General features: G+C 40.6%; 1 protein-coding gene across 2 annotated transcripts in view; it reads right to left on the bottom strand.

Moving 5' to 3' along the window:
* The window catches only part of DST (dystonin), a 288951-nt gene extending 270331 nt beyond the window's left edge, over positions 1-18620 (bottom strand). For both annotated transcript variants that reach the window (XM_059468642.1, XM_059468637.1), the window contains exons 1-3: positions 18420-18620; positions 17952-17986; positions 2297-2485 (exon numbers count right to left, since the gene is read on the bottom strand). In XM_059468642.1, the coding sequence (XP_059324625.1) occupies positions 2297-2485; positions 17952-17986; positions 18420-18600 (405 nt within the window). In that variant the 5' untranslated portion in view covers positions 18601-18620. The remainder of the gene's footprint in view (positions 1-2296; positions 2486-17951; positions 17987-18419) is intronic.
* Between the last annotated feature and the right edge of the window lie 258 nt (positions 18621-18878).

Below are 18878 nucleotides of genomic sequence, written 5' to 3' on the forward strand. Positions count from 1 at the left end.
GACAACATATTATTTATTTAGAGTGGTTCAAGTGGGCAGAGCAAGGAATGTCAGGGGGAAAAAGGGGAAAGAAGTTATGCAGATTAACAAGAGCATTTCTGGCACTGAATCATGTAAAACCGTACAAAGATGAAGGTCAAAAGTCTCTCAGCTTCAAGACACTGAGACTAAGTGGGATGAAGATGCAACAAACTGCAGGACGGACATCCTGGTGACTGCCTGGAACTTCACAACACTGCAGTGATTTGTCATGGCAATGGCATAAACCTTACTCACCCTGTCACCATGGCATCAATAATACACCCAAAATAATTTACAATGTCCATGAGAAATTAAATTGGTGACTTATGTTTTCTGGATTGTAGTATAATAAAGATAATCTATTCTTTTTTGGTAGAAATATGCACTCATCAAGGCTATAGAAGGAAAAGCTATCAAAAGCTATGTAACTGTATAAAAGATACACTGCAAAAGCAATTTCAAGAAAGTGACATAATGGTGACAGCACTGAGAGAAGTTTTCCCTAAATCTGGGATTTATTATTGTTTCAGTGAAACCTGGGACACCCTAGGACACAGTGGTAGATCTTCAGACACAGCAGACACATGAAATGATACAAAAGTGAAGTTACATAGTAACACTGCACATTTTCCATTCTTATATTTTTTATTTTTCTGATCCTTAAATCCCTGACATGTTACTGACTTTTGGAAAAAGTAGGGCTTTCTTAGCATAACTAATCCATTCTTCCAAACCTGTTTTGCTGCTTACACCATTTCTACAGTTTTAGCTCTTTAATTCAGTGGCACTGATGCTCTTTTTCCAGTGTTGGTAAACAGTGGCAATTGGTTACAGCCTCAGCAGTGACAGGCAGGCTTACCCTTGGCATGGGCCTACCATGGAAAAAATACGATCAAAGAAAAAAGGGAATTAAAAAAAAAAACAAAAAACAAGAAGAGTGGTATGGGAAATAAGAGTTGATGATGGAAGAGGTAAAGGAAGGACAACAAAGCAGGGAAAGGACCCTGAATGTGAATAATCAAGTGAGAGAGCCTGGTAGGAGGCTGGAGACTTAGTATGAGTAACAGAGCTAGACAAAGTAGTCTAGAAAGAAAGACAGGATGGGAGTGAAATTGGTGAGAAGAAAGTGAGAGCAGATCCTTTAGGAAGAGCAGAATACAAACCAATCATATCAAATTAAACACCAAAACATGAGCAGTGTAAAATAAACCATAAATAGAAGCATGAGAGAAGAGGAAAATGGGGACTAGTGAAGTGAAAGCAGAGAAATAAATTCAGATACTAGGTAAAAATTCTGGCAGCTGTTGGCAGCCATGGCTTTCTTTGCAGAAGTTGCTTGTTCTCTCAGGCAATGTAATTCCACTAAGGAATGCTTCCTCAAACCATCTTCAGAGCTCACTGATAATTCTTGGTGCTCAGTTAACACCAGTCTAGGAAGGCTCAGGTAGGTCCCAGCAACTTCAAGATAATCTGGTTTAGGCTATTCTCAATAATTACCTCTTTAATAATACTGACTTTATAAAGTTGTTCGAGCCCCATAACACTGGCACAGAAAAGCTCTTCAGAAAATGTGTCAAAGCAATGAGCTCATTAAAAAGAGAAATGCACTATGCCTGCAGGACAGAATAGGTCTTCATGCAAATTTACATTAGGAACTGTATGTCCCAACAAATTGTCATATTTCCATACTAAAAGTAGGTTATCAGTATTAAAATTACTGCATGTAAATCAAGCTGAGGAGCAAAGAATCATGAGATTTGATCTAAGTTTTGTTGAGCAGAAAGATTGTAAACACTGTATAAAGTAGAAGAGATCTCAAAATTGAATCTAGTAATGATATTTAAAATAAATTTAGTTGAGTACATAGATCTCTGTTAAATCTAAGTAAGAAATTTAAATAAAATGCATATTTGCTATAAATATATATTTGCAAATGCATATTTGCTATAAAAACCTGTTAAGTAATATCACTATAAAAATATAAAATTTAATTTCTAACTTGATTATAGTCTATAGTCTAAATAATAAATTTTAAAAATCAAAATTCAAAAAACCCTCTTCAGAACAGGATTATTTTTTAGAGTTATGCATCAACATTAAATACAGTCTTATCAACTTTTATTTGGATTTGCTGCTGAATATTAGCACTGAAAAGCTTTTTAAATTGAGGAAGAGAATATGAATAGCTCAAAAATTAGAATTATATTACATTCCTCAAAGTATAAGTGCTTTTATAACAGTAAGTGCTATTTATCCCTAAAGGTAGAATACTTACAGGTTTTCGAGTTGGGGTGACTTGAACAGAATGGTAAAATTCTGGTTGGACTCGGCTGCTTTTCTTGATTTTTCTTTTTCTTACAGAAGTTTCCTGCTCACTGAGGTGGTGAGCTTCCACTATGGGTTGTGTTTCCTCCAGGCGAGGTGCTACTCGTCTTCTGGCATGGCGAGGGCTGGATCTAAAGCCCTGTAAGAGAAAAGGAATCATCGTGTTTGGCATCTCCCAAAATGGAGCTGTGTAACAACTGCAGCATCACACTGGATCTTAACAGCTCAAAGTACAGGCATGCTCACCTTAATTAATATAATGCCCATATATACTGCATGTAACAATAAAGAGATGCTGCCAAGTGCTGTTAATATCACATCTGATTTATGTTGCTCAGTTATCTATATTACAGACACAGACAGCAGCACTAACTCCTGGCGCTTTTCCTTGTAAGCTCACACTTTTAGTTATTTATAACTAAGAAGTTCTAATTTAAAATTTATAATTAAAAATTTCCAGGTTAATTCTTGGCCTCATGAGAAATGGTTTTAGGGAGCATGGGCTGAAAATGTGGACTTTTTTCCTGAGAATGAAAGTGAAGAAAAATTGATAGGTGGCAACAATTATATCATCTCAGAAATATGGGTATATTTGGCCAAATTAATAAACTCAGGAAAAGCTGCCCTTCAGAAATGCTTTTTTAGAGGCTTTCTGGGAAAACCTCTGAGCATCATCCAGAATGGCTCATGGCCTTACAGAATTTCATTCCTTTAATGGCAACATGTATAATGCTATCCCTTTATTGCTACCTGCAGAGCATTTACAATGAGCATTCTCTCATTTCACTGAGTCCCTCATGAGCATGCACAAGTCTGACAAGGGCCATTTGTACTGAATACAATGTTGGTTGATATTAAACTTGGCCAGGTTGTAAATATTCATTCACTTAGTCATATCAGCTTTCAGAATAGGTGAGCCAAATCTGCCCTTAGTGACAGTCTGCAGTTTAAGGACTATATTTCTTTTCAAAACCAAGAATAGATGCAACAATTCCTAATTTTCTACTTTCTTTTTTCTTCTAGCAGAATACCTGCTGAAGTCCTTATGCAACAAAGCCAGTATTTTAGAATCCAACTTCTGCGAGGTTAGATTTCAGATAAAACTTCAGAAATCTATGCTGTGAATCTAAATATCCTGAATTCCTGCCAGCAGAAAACTAGTGGGAGCAGTACATTTCCATATAAATCTGCTGTTCTTTTGCTCCCCCCTTCCATTAGCTTTTGGGTTTTGGGATTTGTTTTGCCTTTTTTGTTGTCATTTTAATTAGGAAATCAGCACAGAAGAGTTGTGCTAAAATGCTGTTATGTTGGTAAATTGAAACAATCAAAAGTATGGCTCTGTGAAAAGGATTTCCTCCACTAATGTTCATGAGTCTGTAAGGGAAGACAGTGTCTGGCTTGACACTCAGATGGACAGACAAACAGCTATCTTCATTATTTAAATGCATTCCACATTAAGTAAATATACCCTTAAATGGCCAAAAGACACAAACACACATTTACATACACATGCTAGCAATTGCTACAGATAACATTGCATGCAACAGATGATGTAAAAAGGCTGAAGTGGGAAGGTGAAGTAACTTGCAGGGAACAACCTTCTACACATGAGCACTGGGGAGGAGGGACAGAAATAGAGCCCAAATCTACTTAGTCAGTCTGGGAGGTTCGTGTCTGCAGTGCATCAGGGCTGTGCAATACACATGATGCAAAGGTACAGACAACGTTTCCTGAGTCTTTTTTTATGATCCCTCCTACTCTACAGTGGAAGAAGCAATGGAACCACTCAGAGTTCAGGTAAGGACAGACACCCTGTGTCTGAATGGAAGCAGGACCTGCCCATACCAACCAGAGCAAGCAGTGCAGTGGGAGCCACTGCAGCCAGGAGCTCGCTGCAGATTTAGGAGGCTCTCCAAACATTCCAAGATGTAAATCTGAGACTCTGCCACACTATTGCAGCAGGAAAGCTTGTTGCCCTGTTTTCTTTCCACTCTGTGAAATAGCTAACAGGTACTTACAATGTATCATTCCACGTGGGACTAGGGACTATTCGGGATAAGAGGGAAAAGCACAACTCAGGGAGCCTGCTATAGAAGGGCTTACTGCTCGTGGAAATTTCCTTTTAGGAAAAAATGCTAGTGTGCATCAGGGATTATTCCATAGCAAGTGAAAATATTCCTTAAGAGACCAAAACATCCAGCAAATCTATTCCAAGTTCTGAAATCAGAATAGATTTTCTAAATGTTAAATGCATTGTGGTTTATTTATGTGAGGGCCACTGGCCAGAGCCTTGTGATATACCCTGCCCTGCTCCCTCACCACACTCCCATCCCATTAGCTGGATAAAACTCTTCGGGAAAGTATGTTTATGTAACAGAAGAATTTGATAGAAGCTAAGCAGCTCTAAAAGTGCTTAGAAACACATGCCAAATAGGGATTTAAGTATGTGGGTCTGTCTCACCAAGTGGCTTCACCTCAAAATATGTCTACGTTTGTTGATTATTATGTTTCAATATGAAAAAGTCACCTGTGATTTCCAGAAAAATCTGTTTATAGACAATGTTTTGCCTTGATATTTTCTGTAATTTTTTTCACTTTTGTGGTTTATTACAAGCAAGAAAATGGGATCTTTATCTCTTTAAGAGCTCATCTGCTTCTGTTTGCTGAGGCTCATTCTTCCCTTGAAGTCATAATCTGCCTGCAGTATCACAAATAGTTGCTGTGAGGAGGATTATAATGTGATAAAGGCAGAGGATCATGATTTCAGGTGGAAAATTAATTCTGTATCTACAAAGATAATGTTACAAGGGCAGAGTCCTCAGACCAAATCCCAAAATGCTTATTCATTCCTGCAATGGGACTTTGCCAGAGCAAAGAGGCAAATCCAGAAAATTTCAAAATTTGGTAATCAAAAATGAAGACAGGAGGCAAAAGTGATGTAACATATGGAAGCTGCTACTCCTATGCTCAGTGCAAAATGTGGGTGCCTGGTGATTCCTTCTAAACAGTGAAATTAACAGAAGCTTTTTGCATCATTTATCCCTCAGTTTAGTCCAGAATTATAAAAATCATGTTAATACAGCAATCAAAATAAAAACCATGGAAATCACACAAATATTTGTTTGGCAAAGACAGCACTATTTTAGATGTTAAGTCAGTGCTCATAGATGAGCAGAAAAGTGTTACAAAATGCTCAGGGAAGCACAGTACACCACCTGAGCCCAAATCACTGAGGAAAAGCTGGAGATTTTAAAATCACAGGGATATTACAACAAGGTTGCTCTAACACATAAAGCAATTTGTAGTTTCCAGCATCATGTGAATGGTGTGTCACTGGGCAATGAAAACCTTGTCTTGTTCTTTGTGCTGGGAAGGAGCTGCTCATTCCCAGAACCTACTGCCTGACTCATTTTGTGCTGTAAAATTCTGAACAACAAGGCAAACCAAACAAAACTTCAAACATGTATTTTTAGAAAACCTGTCTTCTAAATACCAAAATAGCTGCACTAAGATTTACACTAAAGTAATCTTCCTTAAAGAAACAACTCATATGACCACCAGAACCAGTTTTAGACATATCAGAGGAAGACATGAGGCCAACTGAACCTGGAATTATCTTCTCTGCAAAAGCATTAATGTGCATCCTTCCAGTTAGAGTCTGCTGGAATCCAGGAAGAGTGATCTTCCTAATCAAAGCAAACAGCAAACAGGAATGGAGAGGTGTCTCTGGAGGCTGTTGCAGAGCCAAAGGCTAGTTCACCTGGTCTCAAGTGAGCTTTTCTGTATGAGGAAGCAGGCTGGGAAGATCAACTTTTTTAGCTGAAATTCATCCTTTTAAATCTCTGAGTGGTGGAGGTTTTAGTTTGTGGATTTTTTTTGTTTGGTTGGTTGGGTTGTTGTGGTTGTTGTTTGGTTGTTTTTTCCTCTTGAATGGGGTGTGATAATATTGAAAGAACCTATTCTGTCTATCTTTATACCCAAATCAATGATGAATGTTGCCAGCCTGGCCACAGCATGCCAGAGTACACTGTGTAAAATTACTTTCACAATAAGGTGCTCAGTAAAAAATATCTTATCTAGCCAAGTTTTAACTTCACAGCTCTGATTCAGTGACTAATTCCTTGTCTATAGAAACGTGTGTGGGTTTTCTCTGACCAAAATTCAGCTGACATCCCCTCCCCGGGTTACCCTTTGAGCCACCAAAGCCAGCAGGTGAGGGAACCACTCCCTCACAGCACTTATTTCTCTCCATTGGCCATACCCAGAGCCCAGACTGACCACTTCACTCACACACATCCATACTGTGAGCATTCAAATTAAACAGGATGGATCAGACCCATGGTGACTAGGTTTTGGTCTGCCTCCAATCTGGTATTCATCATGCCATATTTTATTGTAAGAATTTGTTTTATTTCTCTCCTTCTACATGAAATTATTCTGGTCTCTTCCATCACTTTTTTTTTTCCTATGAGAGTTTCACGTTTCCTCTTTCACGGATATCACTCTCGATGGATCCCTGTAATTCAGTACTCTTATAAATACTGATATATATAACAGTAGCACATGTTTTTCTGTTCTGTTTAAACATTTCCTTTCTCATCTCCTTTCAAATAAGGCTACACATCTGAAAGTAGTCCTCACTGAACTGTTGAAAGTCATTCTAACAGCCCTTTCTGAAGATCATAAACCTAAAAATTACAATGTGGCTAAAGACTTTTCTCTGTAATGTACTCAACCTTGCATTTGTTAACAATATCATGCGTATTTATTTGCCCCATTTCTTCAATATGGTCTGTATTTGATAACCAAATATATCATACTCTGCTATGCTTGTTGTGCTTTTGCTTATTCTCATTCCTAATCCATTCCTCATAAAAATAGGAATTTTAAATTGCCTTAAAACTTGTCTAGCTTTTGCTTTTATTTAAATTTACAGATAAGAACATATTGAATAATGTATTGAACCTTTTTCTTTCACTGTCTTAGTTTTTCTGTATTTATTTTTAATTCTTTGTCTGTTACTTTATTAGCTTCAGATGAATATATCTGTGCTACCCCATGTGTGCATTATTGCTTTAGTGATATAAATCTCTGACTCCTCCATTCTTTCAATGTGCAATTGTATTAATTCACCAGATTCTTCTCTTTTCCATTCTAGTTTTTACTAGCCCTACTGCCTTCATCATATGTTATCTCTATTTTTATGCTTGATAAGAAGCCATATTCAGTTTTCATTTTTTCCAGTGTATAAGTATTTTATGTAGAATATATTGGTTGTCAGAATTCCAATCTTGGGACCCAACCTTTGCAGCCAGTATGGGTTTTTGGAGTCAGTAAGCATTAATATCAGTAGAGGTAAAAGTGCATTATCTGATGTCCAGCTGAAGTCAACAGAAATCTTTGCATTAACTTCAGTGGGCACTGGACTGCAGCCAGCTTTCCTCCTGGCAGAACTTCAGCAAATCACAGAGAAAGTGCTGGCTAGCATTAGGCCACAGTTCAGTGACAGCACAACTCAAGTGTGTTTGCAAAGGCCTTTACAGATATCTGAGTAATTCCTGTAGATGAAGGTGCACTAATAAATATCAAAGCCAAAAGGAGTTAGATAGGATATCCAGATTTGAGCTTCACCTTTTAAGGTTTCTGACAGTGGTTGTATGTGCATGAGAATTGTCATCTGTTACCATTTCTACTAATGGCCTGAAGAAACAGCCTTCAAATTGCCAGTTACCACCTGTCTAAATCTTGGAAGCTTTCATGTCTCCACAACCCACAGCATCTTAGGGCCTGCAGACATTTATATGAGCAGCATCAAACCCTTCTCAAGATGCTGGCATTCTCAGCTGTTCTACAGACAGGCTGAAATGTAATTAAACCCTAGAGTTGGAGAACCTACTTCAACTAAAATGGCAGGTTTAAATTAATTAACTTTATTGTATGAAATTCCCCTGCACACTGAAAGAGAATAATTTGAGATTCTTTCTGCTATGTAGAAAAACATATATGTATATGTATAAATATGCATATATCTATCCATCTGAATTGTAACAACAGTTCTAAATTAAAAAGTGGCCAAGATTGCATTATTCCCCTCCTTCCTCTTCCATAGAGATTTCCATCCCAAATATCATCAGTTTACAAAAAACCAAAGAAAACCCCACAACATTTAGTTAACTGCCAGTTCTACAAGTTCCACCCAAAATCCAAGATTCAAGCTAAGTTCTCCAAGATATTTATAATAAAGATTGCTAAGTAATGTAACGTGTCAATTTTCTATCACAGGAGGATTACCTACACTCACTGAGTGTATTCACTAACACCCAAGGAGGATACAATTGTATTTGTTCTATTTTGACTCTATCAGAACTAAAAAAATAGACTGCAACCATTTTTTGTGTGGTTCTCTTGATAATTTTTTTAATCTTACAAAGGGTCACTCCTATAAAGAATCAGGATTTAAAACATAAAATATAAGATTTTACATTCAGTTTCTCATTCCACTCCCTCATTAGCAAGCTTTCACTGATGCTGCTTTGCATGCCTTATGTTTATTTTAGGAGATATTATTCTTATCTTATAAAATCTAAACTCTAAGCAGTGCTGGAACCATTTCTCAGATATTGAAGACTGTGATTTGGCACATGCAATATTCCAAGATAAGTCCACATGTTCAAAGGCATTTAAAGCAATTGCTTTTTACATAACCTGAACAAGATTACTTTCCCAGTTGAGTTTATGAAATAGAACATCAATAATCTCCTTTCCAGTTCCTAATCAGGCCCCCCCATGTAAATACATAGAAGTCCTTGCATTTAGGCATTTAGGAGCCCCTAGGTTTAGGTGTGAGTTTAGAATGCAGTGTCCAATAACCCACGCTAAATTAACACTGCTGCTTTACATGACACGTTTGGTTTTTCCTGTCATAAGGTCAGGGTTCCTATCAAAGCACAGGTAAGTTGTAACACTAGGAAAATCTGATAATCTGCAAGCAAACAGCCAAATGGCACACCCAGTCATGCCTCAAGGTACCCTTTAAATTCTCTTTCCTGTCTAAAGCTGTATGCCACAGAGGCTGGCCCGTTCTCCAGGCAGCCCCATCGTTCTCTGACAAGGCTTGCAGCTCTCCACAGCAGCTCTGCAATGCCTTGTCCCAGTTCCTTCCCTGTTACCTCAGGGCACTGCAAACCTCCCAGGGAAGGGAACAATTATTTAAGAACAAAAAAAAAATCAATGTACTGCTTGATCAGTGGTCTGCAAGGGAAGGTTTAATTTAAAATATACTAGCATGTCCCCTTTCCAACCCTGCTTCCTCTGTTTTCCATCTCTTCATGTCTCCTCATCTTGGGCAGTGTCCAGTAGATATCAAGGATCTGCCAGAAGAAATTAGCTTTAAATATTAAAAATACAGTAAGAAGCTGAATAAGAAATAACAGAGATTGCTAAACCATAGCAGTGCTGCCAAACACCTAATACTAAGAGATTACTCTCTTTTCTCTGGTGTGCTTGTTTGAAACACAAACTGGTAAGAGAATGTATCCCACCACAGCATGTGAAGATGTGTCTGTACTTTTTAAATTGTAAAATAGATGCATAACTGATGAGACACTTTGCAGGAATGTATTATACAAAGCTAACTAGGCTAGAATTCAGGTATCTATTAAGATAACTAGATTCAGATACCAACAACATACCTGAACAAGACTTTGCTTCCTGTTATCACCAATAAAAAATTTAGTTGACACGTTCAGTGGGGCTTGAAGAACCATTCAGCACATCCTGAAGCAGACATCAACACCAGGTCAGCTGAGCAGTTCTACAGACTATAATCTGTAAATGCCTACAGTGAACTTGTGGGGCTGCATAAGGGGATGCTGTTTTTACAAACTCACTTTCCAACTCCTACCTTCACATGAAGGAAGGTAGTGGAGGCAGATCAGAAGAGAACTTGGTTGTATCATTTTGTTCTTTCTAGAACAAGGAAGAAGGATAAATACAATACCTCGGCCTGACATGATTATGTATTTCAGTATAATTTGTGCTATCAATTTATAGAATCATCAATTAAGCCTGTAGGATCTGTGTTTCACTTCCAGTCTGCTCTCCTACCTACCCCACCATCCTGAAGCAGAGCGCCATGTTTAAACAGCTGAGTGGACAGGGGAGATAAGGACATTGGCACAACTTGCAAGAAAAGTGTCATTGCCCAAACATCAAGTGCAGTTAGTTTCTGTAGCTGATATGGTGTTTTCACACTTCAGCCACAGCTCATGTTTCATTCCCACTGATGAGTCAGGAACAGCAAAGCTCTGACTCTCCTTGATGCAAGGCAGTAGGGCACAAGGCAGCCCAGCAGGGGCTCAGACACTTTGGGTACAAGCACCCAGGCTGGCTGCTGATCCAGAGGCACAAGGAACAAGCTCAAAACTAAGGCAGCTTTGCTAACACTGAGCCAAGATCAGCTGTCTGCACTGTGAGCCTGACATGCTAAAGCATCTCTGCCACACAGTGCCGAGTCCTTGTCCCAGGAGGCTGGAGGAGCCCATGTGCCCACCCTGCAGAGCCCAGGAGGCTGGAGGAGCCCATGTGCCCACCCTGCAGAGCCCAGGAGGGGCCCACGTGCCCACCCTGCAGAGCCCAGGAGGCTGGAGGGGCCCACGTGCCCATGTGCCCACCCTGCAGAGCCCAGGAGGGGCCCACATGCCCACCCTGCAGAACTGAGACCCCTCTGGGCTGCAGAGCACGTGGAGCAGGGTGTGCAGCTGCAGCTCTGGCTGGTGTCCTCTCATGTCTGACATGGCCAGGCCCCAAAAAGCCAGCTCAGCTGAATCAGATCCTACATGAAAACATCAAGGTGACTTCACCCTGTGCTCTGCACATTCTTCCCTGGCATATCAAAGGTGCCTCTACTTAAAACAGTCTGGGAATGGAAGAGAGTGAGTCAGGTTTCCATGCCCAAGGAAAACACATCTAACAGCCCTAGAGCAGCCACAACCCCAAGGGTCATACTACCCTGTTCATGTGATGCTTTCTTACATTTATTACCCTCAGTCTAAAGAGCTTATCTGTTTCTGAAGGAACATCCACAACCTGATCTGTCACCCTTATAATCTAACTGAGATAACTGAGAAATCAGTGCAGATGATTTGGCTTTTCTGAGCAGTGTGTAATCTATGGAGCCCTGCATGATCCCTTCTGTCTGTGTAAGAGCAGTTTCTGCAGGAGATGTGGTAATACATGTTCTCACTGCAAGTATGACCTCAGCTATTCTAATTCATGGTTTCAGTCTGAGTTTTTTTTAGGGTAAAAGACAGTAGCTAGAAGTTCCAGTTCTGTACACATGTACAATGTGTTTGTGAACAGGCAGATGGCCACAAGCTGTGCTCCTCCTGCATCCCTTTAATACCAGGGTTGTGCTCGTGTGTACAGGGAGGGTGCACTCAAATGGCACAGAGGCCAACTGAACTGCAGCTCATCTAAAACCCACATTTCCAGAGACAGCAGTACATACTGAGAAACATGGATGTTTAAATACTTACATGATAGCCATAAGGTTGTTGGCATAATTGTATATTAATGGGAAACTAAAGAGTAAGAAGAACTTTTATGAGGTAGTTTATCTTTATGCAGTGGTTTTCCTGGTCCTGCTAGAGAACCATGAGGATGTGTTCACTTATAAAGCATGTCCCAGCACCATGCCAGACCACTGATGTGTACCATGACACAATGTCAGTACTTTTTAGGTGATTGGTGGAGCTCAGAGGTGATTCCCTCAGCATTTCAAAGCTCTGCAGACCATCAGAATCCAGAGCAGAGATGCAGACAACCAGAAGGTGATATAAATACATTAGGATTTGTACACTACGTGGTAGTACAGACTAAAAGTACCCAAGTTAACTCCTCTGGAGTTAGTTTAGCTCAGCACTCGAGCAGTCTGGCTGCAGCAACCAGACAAATGCCATCTATTTGGTGATACAACTGCTGAACAGGCTGCTCCTCAGCACAGACCAATGCTCGTGGGCTACCTAAAGGCAGCACTGCTGTGACTGAAGCTGACAAAGAGTGATGGACAGATGACACATAGTAAACCTAATCTCAGTGATACCTAGTTTGCCATGTGACAGCTCAGTGTGGCACACTCTGTCTGGCCCACATTATTTGATATGTTATGAAAAATGGACAGAATGGTTTGTCCTTATACAGTGTAACCTGTATTTATAGCTCTCCATTCATTCCTATACGTAAGTGCTCTCATACAGCTAAGAAAACAATTTATTTTTTCTCTGATTTATTTTCCTTTGAACTTGTTTCTTAACTCTTAGACAGCTAATGGAAAAATAGTTTAAACATCCTGAGGGAAATCATGTCAAACACAAAGGTAAAATATTTTCAGGCTGATTCAACTCTGTAAAGACAATGAAACATCCTTTCAATAGGTGAATGAATGTATTTTGCTGGCTAGTCCTGCACATTTGTTGTGCTTGTTGGATGCACTCCCTCTGATCAAACAGAAGACTCAAATTCAGCTTGGAGGGTCTGCTGATTTCTCCTTTCACTGGAGCTGTACATATCTGGAGCAGTTTATAAATAACTGCAATGCTCAGGATGAATTATGGTGCAACTCTTGAATTCAAAGACTATTCATTATTGTTTTGTAAGATAACTAGAACCATATTTTTAGGCAACTGTCTCACAATCAGCCTCAGAAAGGGCATGATTATGGCAAAGGTACACTTAGGGATAAGTTTATGAACAACTTTCTGGGCATCTGTGTTGACAAAGCAATATATACATTTCCTGGAGATCGTTGTACTGTAGTTTTGCACCCATTGTACCATAATGGATGATTTAGAAAATCCATTTAGTCTTAAAAAAATATCATCAGTTTTGGACGAACTATTTCACTCCCAGTCCAGTCATAGCAATACAGAATCACAATGTTGGAGGAAACCTTCAAGATCATCGAGTCCAACCCATGCCCTAACACCTCAACTAAACCATGGCACCAAGTGCCATATCCAGTCTTTTTTTAAACACATCCAGGGATGGTGACTCCACCATCTCCATGGACATACCATTCCAGTACTTTATCACTCTTTCCATAAAAAAACTTTTTCCTAATATCCAGCCTACATTGCTCTTGGCACAGCTTAAGACTGTGTCCTCTCATTCTGTCAGTTGCTCCTGGAGAAAGAGACCAACTCCCCCCTGACTACAGCCCCCTTTCAGGGGTTGTAGAGAGTGATAAGGTCACCTCTAAGCCTCCTTTTCTCCAGGCTAAACACCCCCAGCTCCCTCAGTCGCTCCTCATAGGGCTTGTGTTCCCAGCCCCTCACAGCCTCGTTGCCTCCTCTGGACACACTCAGGTGTCTCAACGGCTGTCAGTACCCCCAGGTCCCTTTCCACCTAGGCACACTCCAGCCTCACCATCCCCAACCTGTAACATTGCAGGGGGTTATTGTGGCCAAAATGCAGGACTTGGCACTTGGATTTATTAAACTTCATCCTATTGGACTCTGCCCATCCATTCAACAATTCCAGGTCTCTCTGCAGAGCCCTCCTACCTTCAAACAGATCAGCACACAATCCCAGTTTAGTGTCATCTGCAGATTTACTGGTGAAAGATTCAATACCCTCATCCATGTCGTCAATAAAAATATTGAAATAGACTGGGTATATACAACCTTGTAGCAACTGTTCAGTGTACTAAAATGAAAATGTGGGGTCTGCAAAACTTAAACCACCAAATGTTATTCCTTTGCTACAGACACGGTTAACACGCACTGCTAGCCCTCACAGAGTCTTTTCACAAAGTGTCAACTCCTATTTATCTTACTGGTGTGATTAGTCCCACCTGGGTGATGCAAAGTCAGAGTTTACAGTGGACTGTAAAACTTGTACTGATTTGTTTCCTAGTAGTTTTGGACCTGTAGGTCTCAGTGGAAGCATTCACAGAAAACTTGCCCAAAATATGAGTCAAAATTAAATAAATACAAAGTCATACCATGTTGCATGTGACTACCCACTGACACTGATCCCCTCAGTTCCTAACATAAAAGGTAAGGTAAAGGAAAACTGTGAAACTCAGAGAAAATTTCTGGCAAAAGATTTATAAATCTGGTCATTTTTCCTCAATAACCTGAAAACTGCTACTTTAGCAATTAGCACAATAATCCCTTCACAATCTCATAAAACCCAACCATTTATAGATCCTGAATGAGAACCTTCCTTTTCAACAGTTTGTACCACCAAATCAAAATACATTAAGAATTATACCATTCAGATTAATTCCTTCCAGCCTAAGGGCTAGAAACTTACTTCCTTTTTTAATTGAAGGTAAAAATCTCACATAATCCAGTGACTCCAGAGGCTTCAACTATGAGGAAAACTAATTCAGAAAGAAATTTAAATCACAAGTGGCAACACCAGCACATTAATGCTGACAATGCTTTTCCATTGAAAGGTACAGGAGACTATCACACATCTTCCTAAGGCATAAAATGATAAACATTGAAAGGAGTCCAGCCCAAGCCCACAAAGTACTCAGAGAAAATTCTTTTGCTTCATGAAAAAAACTTCTACAAAGAGCACAAAAATAATAAAATTAGGGAATAATTTATGGCCTTTACATCAATAATAATAACAATAACAACAATAATAATAGCAATAATAATAATAATAAGGTCAAACAATGAATCATAGTCCCTACTTTGGTAAAACTCTCACTGAGTTATACTGTTATTTTGGTGTGGATTTGGTTTAGCACAGGTATTTCATTCTACAACTGATTCTCAAAATAAAGACAGAGTAGTGCAAACAACTACATCAAAGTCTGATGTGTCATGTAGCAATGAATATTTCTGTTGGAAATTTACTTGTTTTCTTTTTAAAGCAGTGGCATATCTAGGTCTCCCTGAGATTAGGAATATTAACTATTCTGGGTGTGATTCCTTTGTGATTTCATAGAATTTCTGTAGTACCTGGGGAATGGAAAAATCTTAAGAGCAGTTACAGTCATGATGAACCTGAGGACTGTAAATAAAAAATATATTAAAAATTAGGCCTGAAAAACTTCAGATGGTAGCAAGTGTTATTGGGGAGGTGGAGACAATAATCGTATTATCTCAAGAAACTCTCACATCTTCCTGGTTAACGTTTGCTGGTTTTAAGCACCTCTAACAAAGACAGACTTTCACCTACTTTATATTCATAATGATTCATGCAAATTTACCTCCTTTTGAGGCAGGGGGTCAACTGTTTAAGTTCATTCTATAATAAGTAATATCTGCATAGACTTTTGATGTATAATAATGAGGCATGTTTTGCAGAGACATTAAAAATCAAGGCCCACAAAAATTGACTATTTGTGGATTCAATTCACCAGTGGCATATAAAATCCAAAACAGAAGGACTGAAAAGATTATAAATACATTTTCAAATTTTGTGTCTAGCCTCCCATAGTATGCAGTCTTGTTTTTTATTGTGTTGTTCAGTATTAAAAGCAAAGGATGCAATAGTTCTCACTGTATATGGACAATGAAGGCAGGCACCACAAGAACTGTGGCTGTGGCAAAGAATCTCAACATAAATTTGCACACATCTATTTTTCCAAATATAAGGCTTTCCTGGCAGGCAGTCAATCATGCAGGAATTGCCAAGGCTCTGTAGATAGGGCAATTATAATTCTCTGTGCACTGCTGCTAGACCACCTGCACGTTCACACGTGATGGAAGTCGGATTTGAACCCAGCTCTCAGGAGATGAATGCCAACCCACTGCTATTTACTATCAGCCTGCTTTTCATTATCTTTCATTCTAATTAAGAAACACTATTTATAACTACACCTGACAAACAGCTAAGCATGGTGGAAGCTAGCAGATGTACCTTGTGCCATAAAACTTGGAGCTGAGATATTACATTCATTTTGGGGGTGGGGGGATTATACAAAGCCCATATTTTCATGTATCATGCTTTGCTTTCATTAACATTGTACTGCAGTTGGAAATGCGTAATGTTTTGTGATGATATAACTAGAGAATGTCAAATTCTGCTTCAGATGTTTCCAATATTTTTATTGGAAGTATGCCTGTAATTTTTTCATTAATGAATTCTATTAGATTCATTAAAATAACATTTTACTTGAAAAAATATTGGAAAATGAAAATTTAATGATGTCAAATGAGTCATCATTTCTCTATCAAAAGTCTCATCAGAAAATGAAAGGAAAAACAGTTCTACCACTTATTTAAAAGAGCAGTTTAGACTACTAGCTGTAGCATTCCATCTAAACAAAATACAGAAAATTATGAAAGAATATAACAGTTACCCTAGTATGTTTCACTTAATGGAAGCTTCTAGGAAATATTTTAAATTCATCTGCTTCTTACTGGATGATAAACAAATAACCACATACTGAAGCAATAAAAATAAATTACTCTGCCAACTTCCCTCTGAAGTGTCACCATGCAGGATGGTACATATTTCAAAACACTAAACTTTATCTCCATCTAGGCTCAGGACTGAGTGAATTTTACATGGAAACCAAGCATTTCATATTGGATAAACTAAATAGTGAAAAAATATTTTGATTTCCAAAGGTACACATTTGTTTGTTCGCTTTACTGGAGCATTGGTGAACAACAAACTCAGGCTTTTCATGGTTTAAAGATAGGACACTCCCTATGGCATCCTCTTTTTGTGATGGTGTGTACAAATTTCAAAATAGTTGAGAATTTAAAACTAATTGCCAATACAAACCACGCTGCAAAAATATATCCCATGAACACTTTTGAAAACATTAGTCATAATTGGATAATTTTCACACCCACAGCAGGGTAAGGGAAAATAATTTAAAACAAAATATCATTTTGGGGCAAAACTGTCTCTCAAGGCTTTCAGAATAATAGGCAAGGGCATGAAGATATGCCTTAAATCAATAGCAGGAAACCAGGCAAGAGAAATATCTAGACAGGAGCTCTACAGGGCAGCATGGAAACAAAGTGGGTACTAAAACAAATACTATTTTTCATTTTTTCCCAGCAACTACGCTCCTCATCCAGAATCCCTAGGAAGTGACTGGGGTTTGTGTTATACTTTCAGCACTGGCATGTAGGAGTTTTGATTCCCCTGACCTCTGCATACAAAGTCACACACTGAGGTCCCTGCCAAGCAGGATTGTAGTCTGGATCCTTCTGGGATCTCCCTGGCAGGGAGCAGGGCGCAGTGGGGCTGTGGGCACAGCCAGGATCAGGGGCTCTGCAGCCCCAGCCCCATCGCTCTGCGCGCATTTACAGCCAGTCCATAGCTGGGCTCAGGGCTGCTTCTGGGCACGGGGAGCTCGGGCACGTACAGTAAGCACAGCTTTCCTCCAAGTAACCAATTCCTTTGGGAATGACACGAATTGGCAGGCCGGTTAGGGTAACACAGATGAAGAGCTCATTTTGTGTTGGGAAGGGAAAAAACCAAACCAAGAGATGAAAGAGGACATTATGTTTTTCATGCAAAATGAAAAGTTTGCTAGGTGATTTCATTAACAAAAGACCACGACAATAGGTACTCGGGTAAAGAGAACAACTTCTGACCTTGAAATTGCGTGCTAAATAAATTACCTCAGAGCGAAAGTGATGAGTTCTCATGACAGCATCTGGAAGGGAAGCAGAAAGAGACACAGGCTCCACCAGCTGCACCTGGCATTTCGCCCCGGCTAACGGGGTTACCCCACCGCTCGCCCTCCGGCGCACAGTCCGGGACGGCTCTGGCCCCTGGGGCACAGCCGGCAGCTCCGCCCGGCATTTATATTTAATTCATCGGGAAGAAGTTGGGCATAAAGTTCTGCTGCGCTTTGACACAACGGGGAGGGCTACGGGGGCTTCCCAGCCTCTCACCTCTCTCCCTCTAGCCGAGCTTTCGCTGAGGGATGGGTGGAGACAAGGCTGCCGCAGTCCTGGGCTCGGCTTGAATTTTCTTTAAAGCCTTTGCCCGGCTAAACCGTGCCACGGCGGCCCTCCGGCGGCACAAAGCCGGGGATGGGCCGGGGACACCCCCCGCCGCCCTCAGGGAGCGGCAGCGTCTCTTACCTCGGCTCCTTGAGCGACCTGAAAAGACGGATTTGATGGGATGCCTCCCTTTCTGGAGCCTGCGGTGCCAGCAGCAGAAGAATAAAATCGTGGCAATGGTCCCCAGCAGCAGCAGGAGCAAGAAGAGGGCGCACTGGATGCTGTAGGGTCTCAGCAGGACCAGGAAAGCCGCGGCGATCATGGCTCAAGCGCCCGGCTGCCCCTGTGCGTGCGCGGGTCTGCGGCGAGCGGCGAGGGGCCGGGCAGCGCCGGGCAGCCTCTCCCCCCGGCAGCGGGGCGGGCATCGCCGCCGGCACCGCGCTGCTGGAGCCGGCAGCCGGGCGGGAGGCGGCGGCGCGGGGGAGGAGGAGGAGGAGAAGGAGGAGGAGCGGGATGGGATTCAGGCCGTGACTCAGCAGCAGCAGCCGCGGCTGCGATGGTTGCGGTGGGGCTGCCCCTCCGTGCCCGCCCGGCTGCCGG

The sequence above is a fragment of the Ammospiza nelsoni genome, chromosome 3 (genome assembly GCF_027579445.1).
Source record: "Ammospiza nelsoni isolate bAmmNel1 chromosome 3, bAmmNel1.pri, whole genome shotgun sequence".
Lineage (NCBI taxonomy): Eukaryota > Metazoa > Chordata > Aves > Passeriformes > Passerellidae > Ammospiza > Ammospiza nelsoni.